This window comes from Seriola lalandi, unplaced genomic scaffold, assembly GCF_002814215.2.
Source record: "Seriola lalandi dorsalis isolate HSWRI2012SDOR001 ecotype SW California unplaced genomic scaffold, Sedor1 jcf7180002054885, whole genome shotgun sequence".
In the NCBI taxonomy this organism is placed as follows: Eukaryota; Metazoa; Chordata; class Actinopteri; order Carangiformes; family Carangidae; genus Seriola; species Seriola lalandi.
The window spans coordinates 6,093,926-6,103,070 of record NW_019525437.1 but is presented as its reverse complement, the minus strand read 5'-3'; the positions used below and the strand labels follow the sequence as shown (position 1 = coordinate 6,103,070).

Genomic DNA, 9,145 nt, shown 5'->3' with positions numbered 1-9,145 from the left:
ACAGCTGGACTCCAATGAAGGAGTAGAACCATCTCAAGGAGGATCAGAAGAAATGGACAGCATGTGAGTTAAAGGTCTGAATACTTATGACCATGTGATATTTCAGTTTTTCTTTTTTAATAAATTTGCTAAAATTTCTACATTTCTGTTTTTTTCTGTCAAGATAGAGTGAAAATTAATGAGAAATAAAATGAACTTTTTTGATTTTAGCAAATGGCTGCAATGAAACAAAGAGTGAAAAATTTAAAGGGGTCTGAATACTTTCCATACCCACTGTATATTACATGTGGGGTACATCTAGCAAAGACAAAATAACGTGCTGTTACCTGCAGTGTATTTAGTTATTTGCTCTGACATGCACTGTGAGCTGTAAGGTCTTATATAGACAGGTGTGTGCCTTTCCTAATCAAGTCCAATCAGTTTAATTAAACACAGCTGGACTCCAATGAAGGAGTAGAACCATCTCAAGGAGGATCAGAAGAAATAGCAGGTAACAGGTTATTCAGAAATACAATGGGTTAATAAAAGGTTTTTGGATTTCATATCAGCACACAGAAAGTTATTTATTAACATCATACAAACCAAAACCTTTTTTTTTATCACAATATCAAAGAGTAATTGGGTATAAAAAACATGACATATTACTCATTTGGCAGTTGACAAGTTTTCATACATACTTTTTTATTAGTTTCTGTGCTTGTAAAACAGGACACAATGTTCTGAGAGTCAGCTCTTCAGAAACTTAATACATCACACTTTGAATAATTCGAGGGTACCAATGACAAATTTGTGTGCACAAATTATAAACATTTTGCCCTTGATGCTTGTCTTTCTAAACACATGTCAACCTTTCAAAGCTTTGTCTGAATAACAGGCCTGAAAAAAGAATTCAAAAGCTGCTTAATACATTATTTAGATAATGTTTGGCTTTTAGATCCTGTCAGTGCCCACACCAATAGCCCCGTATCTCCTTTCAGTTCTGCTTCCCGTGACAGACGAGCCTTGTTTTTTTTTTTTGTTTAAACAGAAATTCTAAGGAGTCAGCTGAAGTGCAGAATCAATCATTCGGAGGAGGAGGAGGAGGCGTCGGCTGAGCTTTATTTCCTCATGTTTGCTTTCATTGCTGTTCAGCCTGTTCCAGGAGAGCTTGGTAGATTTCTGATTTCAGAAATCGCGGATAACAGTCGTTTTCCATCAAACTGTATATCAGTCTCTGCGCCCTGTCGAAGCAATTTGGCCCCGGTTGAGAGATATTTTCACTGATTTCTCCTCTCGTCACACAGTCAATGTTTATCTGTGTTCAGGAAAACAGCAACTTTTATTTCACCCATGAGTTCTTTCTGTTTTGGAGATATTTGCTTTTACATTATGGTGCGTGTTGAGAATAATGTGCGTTGAAATAATAATAAAGAAAAAAAATGAGGGAAAAAAAGGCAAGGGGGGCCTATAAACATCACATAAAAAAAAAAAAAAGGGTGAAACTGTGCAGAAGCGAGAGGGGCAACAACAAGCAAGCCAGCAATTGAGGCTGATTTGATATTATAAAGGTCTGACTCTATCTTTACAAAAGCCATACCTGTCTCAGAGCATCAACCTGGACAAACTCTGTGTAGATCCTTTGGGCAGCAGCCGCCCTCTCTGTCTCGCTAGTCATCTTGTAGTCCTCGCAGGCCAGCCAGAATAGAAGGTTCTCCTCGCTGTATTCTGTCCGCAAGAAGTCCTCGAACACGAGCTGGCCTGCTGCGCAGAGAGAACAGAGACACTTTGAAAACGGGGACAGTTTCATTTCAAACATTAAACAGAAGGAGGTTAAGTTGACGTTTTTTTTTAAGGACCTGGTTAATTTTCCTTAATCCTCTTTTTTTCTTTCCTTCTTTACAGGGCGTCCAGCCAGCAACACAATATACAGTAATTACAACAGGGAAGACAAAGGCTGGACTGGTTTCACTTGCATTTTTAGCACAAGCTTTAAAGTGTATTCATATCTACTATACATATGCATTAATTTGTACACTAATGCATTTTATATTGCCTCAAGCGCTTATGACTCTTATTGTTAATTGTGCTTCTTCTTGTTTTCATTTTTTTCTTTCCAAGTGTAAAAATAGAAAAGCAAAGGGCCTCTAAGTTCCCGAAAGATTTTATTTTTTTTAATTAAGTTATTATCTTCAAATATCATGATAATAAGTTGTGCAAAGAAGAAATTAGATCCATCTTGTGCGAGCAAGATAATAACATTGTTTATGCAGACAGGTAATTATCTTGTGCACACAGGATAAAAAAAAAAGTCAGGACAAAAATATGGGTGAAAATTGGATTAAACAAATGCTGTTAAAAATATGACACAAAATCACAACTCAAGGTACTCTTACTTGTTTTTTTTTCTGACCTTTCAAATGCATCTTCCAGTCTAAATGGAAGATGGATGACAGCTCGGAAAAAAGTTGAGTTGAGGCTATTTTGTCAGATACACAAGAGTGAACTTCCCATGCTCAAGATTGTTTATAACTCAGGAGTTCACAGGTGTTTACTTCCCATTTTGTCTCCACTATGTTTTTTTTTTTTTTTTTTTTTTTACTAGGAGAATTTCTGACCTGTGCCTGTTGCAGGAAGACTGTAATCTGCTGTGGTCAGGGTCTTCTTGCACAACTACTTAAGAGGCCACGGGGACACAGAATTGGGTGAAAAAAAAGTTTAAATGGAAAAAAAGAAAAAAATCTTGGTGTTTTTAGCAGAAAATCACAAGAGCAATGAGCCTGAGCTAAAGGTTACACCACTCTGTTATCTTTCACTCACATTCTCCCTTCCTCAACACAGTCCTTGTTAGCTCAAAGAAGTCAGTGAACAAAGGGACGATGCAGCAAACTGCCAGGTATTGTGGTGAATGCCTGGAGGCCCCCCTCTTTTTTTTTTCAACTTCAGAAAACCTTCAAAAAACCAAACCCTGCATCCCAATGTGCACCGCCTCAGCATCGCATAATTGCACACAGCTATATTTCTTATCTTCTCCTCACACCCCTTTACCTTTGTTACAGGCGTATTCATCGGGCCGCGATTCTAACGCAGGTGTAAAATACTTAGCACCGTCTTCTGGGAGCATAAACAAACAGCTAACAGCGAGCACAAGAGTTATTCACACAAATTGCTTCACATAAATCACAGCTTGTGCTCTGACAGTAATTGACAGGAAACAAAATATGTCCAGAGGCCGCATGTTCCCACCTACAAATCACTCTGGCTCCATATCTGAGCCTTCAATCATAACAGAGTCGACTCTTTAAAAGTCACACGAGATGTAAAGGTATATGAATGCCACCAGATTGCATCTGCCACATGCACAACTATTTATTTTTTGCTACTGTTTACCTATTTGTCATACGTGTCACTGCATTTCTTCAAAGGGAAATGGAGCAACTGGGGTTCGAGACAAAATTCATCATCAGGAGGACAGTTAATCTTGACGCGGGAGACAACAGGGCTGAAATATTACAGATCGCTGAATTCATTTCAGTGAAGTAATGAGAAAAGAAAGACAGCAGGAAGTGAGAGAGAAAGAACCCATCTGCCCCTTTTAGTTATTTTCAAAATGAGGGGTGGTGGGGGGGGGTATGGTCAGGTGGAAGCCATGAGCGAGCGCCAGCTTTATAAATGAATACGAGCTGGCTGGAATCACCATATCTACACCGGCAGCTCAGATTAGGCCTCTTATCTCTGCCAGTGTCATTCTCCTTAAATATATCTCCAAATGGATTTGATGAACTTGAAGGAAGAATATATTCTCGAGCCTCCAAAGGAAGCCTGAGGGCAATTCAAGATGATATGCTGGGGCTGAGCGGCGGAGAATTGCGAGGGTAAAAAGAAAAAAGGACGGAGAATTGAGAGAGCAGCATTTCACAAGAGGGTGAGAGGAGTAAATCCATGAGTGGGCTTACTTTTACACTCCAGAAGCTGGTCCAATGACTCTCCCCATGCCACAACATCATCAACAGGAGCCCTGCAGAGCAAAAACATCAAACACATATATTATGTAAAGGACTGAGGTGCATCCCTGTCAATCTTGATCTATTTATTACATGGGATGAATTGATATTTAATGGTTTATCTCAATTAAGTAAATCAATCATGTTGTGAAATGATCAAAAAAATTATTAAATTGCCATCTCATTTTGTCATACTTCCAATTCTAGACGATCAAATTAATGACAACTCACATCTTAGCTGATAGGGTCTCTTAATTGATACCAGGTATCAAATCAGCGTTGTCCTCCTGAAGTGAGTTCCCTCCTGACCACAGTCACAACTAAATATAGCATAAAAATGGAAGTTATTTCCATGGTAACCTCTGAAAGAAGTATTGAGTGAGGTCAACAAGTCTGAGACTACTTGACTCGACTCCACTGTAGCTCTAATTAACTGTTTTATAGTCTAATTAATTGTCCATATCAAGTGGTGAAAAATGAACTTCTGCAGCTTTAATTGTTTAATAATTGTTATAAGTGTAAAATAAAAATGATACATTAGAAGTGAAAAGACTTAAAATTAAGGTAAAAGTACAGACATATTATGCAACATGTAGATGAATTTCAAAAATAAAAGCACTTATTATGCTGGATTGAATTTTGCAGTACTTTATTAAATGTAACATATTATTGTTATTGTTATTAAGGGCTTTATATACTGTTGGATAATTTAATCCACAACAAAATATCATATTTTACAAGAGGATCATATGATATTTGTAGTATGTAAAATGTTAAAGGAGCTGTTTGTAAATTTTGCTATTGCTACATAGCTAGAATTAGCATTAAAAGTTGAGTTACCAGTCTAGAAGAAATGTTGCAAGTTCAGCATCAAACTTCATTCCTTTACTCACCAAGAGTTGTCTCCAGTGGTGGAAAGCAACCCCTTTTGTTTTGATTCTTTTGCTGTGCTATCTACTGCTGAAGTTAGAATGCTAACCAGCTAGCTTTGGCCTGGTCAGCCTATTTTGTCCCTTTCCGATACTGAGTCACTGTTGTGTCCAGGCTGCCCTGAAGAAGTAACGCTGGTCAGATGACATATTATAACCTCTTGTATTGTAAATGTAATGATGGCTGAAGCTCTTGGTAAGCTGTTAATGCTCATGTTGGCTATGTAACAATAGCAAAACTTACAAATAGCTCCTTTAATCTGTAGAGTAATTATACCTCTCATATAAATGTAGAGGAGTAAAAAGTGGAATCGTGTCCTCTAGTGAGAAGTTTAAGTTAAATACCTCACATTTTGTACATGAGTAAAAGTACTTGGCGACATTCCACAGTTGCACATACTGTAGTTACACATTTGTCTGTGTTTCACTGAGCCCTTGGTGTTCTACCTTGGTGGTTTTGATACGATTAATATTCCGTGGGAATCACTGAAACCACTGTGGGGATTTGGGTTCACTAGCCTGCCCTCAAAGTCCTATTTCTGTAAGCCTAATTGTAGCATATCTACAAAGAGTTAGATTTATGTCAGCATGGCAGCTACCAGCCTAACTGGCTGCATCCTCTTGTCATTAGTTTACTTGTTCGGATATCCTAAATTAGATGAAATTTTAATGATCCCTGTGGGTAAATTGGGCCGTTGCAGCAGCAGCGGCAGCAGTAGCAGAGAATCAGATAAGAACAATTCAGAGCAGTGAGTGTAATACAAGGAATTACAGCAAGTGAACATTTGAGAAAAAGTGGAGCAAATAAATAGAGAACTAGCGCTTGCACTGGTAGACACTTAGGCTCAAGTGGATGTGCAAGAGCTATTCACATTATCTGATGTGTTGAATGGATAAGAGCTATTGCACAGAATATGTCTGTCATATATAAGTATGCACTGTATCAGCTCCTGTGTGTAGAGAAGTGCCACAACTTAGAGTTGTATCTTTAAGTTGTGGCAAGTCAAAAGAAATCTGTTTAATCCATATTACTTCTAAACACAAACCAACTGCATATGGCTGAATTTCATCTTGATCTGGTGGTAGGAAAGTTTAAGGCAATAGACTGCAGCACCTATTGTTGTCTGTGTGGAGATGTAGTCACAAGAACATCAAAAACTACAGCTGTTCGGGCCAAGCCCAGTTCTAAGGGGGGCTGTGGGTGCGGCAGAGCACCACTTGTCATCCAGGAAGTAAAGTGTGTCTTATATTTTTGCACGCCTTTTAAACTTCTATTTAAGCCACAATCACACAATTGCACCACATTCACAAGCTGTCGATGTAAAAAAAAAAAATTGGTAGTGGTTGTCTACCAAAACATTACCTGGTTTCAACTTGTTTTTCTGTTTTGGCTTGTGATAAAGTGAGCAACACTGGGCTGACCTTCTCAACTAGTCATCAGAACCAGTATCTGGAAAAACACTGTGCTCCAGGCTGCACAGTCCACCAAACCAGAGTGTCGCACACTTATTTTCTACTGTGACAGCTGTCCGACTGACTGAGAAGAGCTTGTGTGCGTGTGTCTACACCTCAATGAACAAATCTTAGCAGAGTTTACAGAGACTTGTGTTGAGAGCAAACAGCAGCTGCATCAACAGATTTTCAAGTATTTTTCAGAGTACTGCTCATTTTTGTGTAATTCTGTTGCTTGAAATGTCAAAAGATAAAGACTCTGTGCATGTATTTCTGGAAAATGAAATATGTCTAAAGATTTTATATGGATCATTGCTAAATCTACCACCAACCGTAGCAGAACAATGCTACCAATAGAGGGCGTTCAAGTCACAGAGATGCTATCTTGAGAGGCCTAAACCAGCAGAAAGTTGGCAATTATGATGACGGTAACTGTTTTAAGATATATTTGAATAATTCAATCAAACTTTCTGTAGATGCACAAAATCGTTGTCAGCTGGTGTACATTCACTGGTCTGCTTTTTTTTTTTTTTTTTTTTTTTTAGCTTTGGCCGCCCCAAATTAAGTAAATATGAGAATTGCTAAAAATGCTTCATGTTCCTTTTGATAGCAAAAATCTAATTGCTCAAAAGTACGTCATTTGACGAAACTGGATGCCCCCGAAAAAAGTTCTGACAGCTTTGACAGAGCGACTTTGAACTGTAGTTTTACACCCTGTGTTATCAAAAAGTCCCTCAGAAGCGAGGGGACAAGGCATCAGTAGAAAGACTATATCCTCTTCTTTTTTTTTTTTCCTTATGTAGTGCAGAGTACATGCAGCTCAAAGAATATTCACTCCTCTTTCGACCTTTCACATTCTTTCTTAGGGAGGGAAGGAAGGAAGGGAAAGAGAGCTGGAGGCATCTCCGTGAGAAGCACAGAGAAACACAGAGGGAGAAACTTCCAATAAAAAAAGCTGCACAGATCACAGGAGTCCCATCAGAAACACTAGCTCGCAAAGTCGGAAGACGAGAGAGAGAGAACCATCCGCAAAACACATCCCAGTTTTATTTTAGCAACATGCTTTGTGGCTGGGCGAGATCAGAGAAAGTCAGTCATTACCGAAAACAAGGCAGACAGGAGGGGAAGAGAAACATGCAACAATGTTCAACCATATCAAAATGCTGAGTGCCAGACTACTACATCGTCCAAAACCTGCCAGCTTAAAGCCAATTTGGAGCTCATACTTACAGCATGTGCTTCCTGTTGCCAGAAAAGACTGAAGTATGTTTCGTTTAACTTCAAGTTGTTGTGGGCATATGTGCTCAACAACACACTCTGAGCTCATGAGCTGCTCAGGCTTCCCTCTCCCTACCTGACTTACCCTACAGGTACAAGCCCATGCATGTTGCGTTGCAGCACAGGCAGGCCCAGGGTTTATTGATATGTCAGCTCTCACTCTTTTACTTTTTTAACCTACCATTAACAAACACGTTTTAGCTGGGAAAAAAAAAAACTCATTTGGTTGTCTTTTCTGATGCCAGGGACCACAAAAACATGAAATAAAAAAAAAAAAAGAAGCAAGACCTCAGGCAGATCATTCGTTTACAATGCAAAGTTGATGGAGAGAGACAGGAACAGCTGTGACTAACCCTGCCCTGGTAATACCGCTGTAGGCCTTACAACAGTAGTTTGGCCTGGGTTTGGATTTTGGCTGTTGAAGATAATCATGCATCCTTTTTTGAGAAGTGCAGTTGTCAGTTAAAAGTGTGTATTTGACAGTGAAATGGGAAGTTTATTTTCAGATTAGACATTTTTTAATGTATTTGCAAGGGATTTGATATAATCATTAATCAGTGACAATGACAATGAGTTGCTTCATCATGATACTTTTGGCTTTCTTTAGGAGGTAATAGTTGAGTCCAGTCTTGGTATGTGTCTTGGTTATCTCAAACCTGTCTCACGGTAGGGTTTCGTCAAATAACCCTCAAGACCAAGACTCAGACAAGAACATTAACACTGGTCGATTCCTTTATCTGCACTTGGTGACTATGGTGTGAGTGAGACTTTTCTCACTTCCAGTGTTCATCTTGTTTTCCTCAGCCTCACTTTTGGTCTCAGAGTTTACAAGCTGTAATGACCTTCACTGTGTTCTACAATGGGTTACTCTTTAGACACCATTATGACTGAAAGTAGATGTCCAGAGACACTTTTATCCTCCGCTGCTGGGATAACCATGGTCTTATAGATAAGGAGGTAGAGAAAAGCATTAATTAAAGAATACTGCCCTAATCTAGTTATTGTAAAGGATGAATGAAGAAGGGGAAAGGACAAGACACGTGTGATATTAATCGGGTAAGAACATGTGACAATGCAAATGTTTTTTTTTTTCTTTGGTTTTCAATAGCATCTTCACACATAAAGGTTTAGGATAAAACCTTATTTGGAGTAAGCTGCGGTAAAATGATGCAACCATGTGGGAATATATACCCATTGTCAGACCAGACATCTTCAGATCGTGGTGGGGCACCACTACGGTTCACTTGCTGTCATTGTACTACGGCGTTACAGCATGCGATAAATACTTCTGCCTGAGACATCTGACCTCCCAGTCATCAAGTTTTCTTCTTCAGCTCACAAGAATTTCAATCACATGTGGTGTGGTTAAGGTGAGAGAAATATTGTTGTTATGACGAAAAAATAATAAAAAAATGAATAAAATAAATGAATAAAATGGGTAGGGTTAGGAACCAAAAAGACTTTGTTAAGGTTACAGTTTAGGGTTGTGGTTGGGTCAGCAGTGAA

At 38.8% G+C, this 9,145-nt stretch overlaps 1 protein-coding gene across 2 annotated transcripts; it reads right to left on the bottom strand.

The window, feature by feature from the left end:
* Positions 1-648: 648 nt before the first annotated feature.
* On the bottom strand, positions 649-7,695 carry LOC111671772 (regulator of G protein signaling 1-like). Of its 2 annotated transcripts, none has more exons than XM_023428967.2 (5): positions 7,592-7,695; positions 4,212-4,300; positions 3,933-3,994; positions 1,577-1,740; positions 649-1,294 (listed from the first exon to the last, which is right to left on the bottom strand). In XM_023428967.2, coding segments are annotated over exons 2-5 (405 nt in total). In that variant the 5' UTR covers positions 4,214-4,300; positions 7,592-7,695; the 3' UTR covers positions 649-1,117. The 2 variants fall into 2 exon arrangements, with proteins under 2 accessions (XP_023284735.1, XP_087036173.1); XM_087180047.1 differs by having other exon boundaries at positions 1,577-1,737.
* Between the last annotated feature and the right edge of the window lie 1,450 nt (positions 7,696-9,145).

Excerpts from the sequence above, each read along its gene's own strand:
- LOC111671772 (XM_023428967.2), bottom strand. Across the intron at positions 1,741-3,932 it reads CCAGCTTCTGGAGTGTAAAA|CAGGCCAGCTCGTGTTCGAG; the intron begins GTAAGCCCACTC and ends CTCTCTGCGCAG. Across the intron at positions 1,295-1,576 it reads AGGTTGATGCTCTGAGACAG|ATAAACATTGACTGTGTGAC; the intron begins GTATGGCTTTTG and ends TCCTGAACACAG.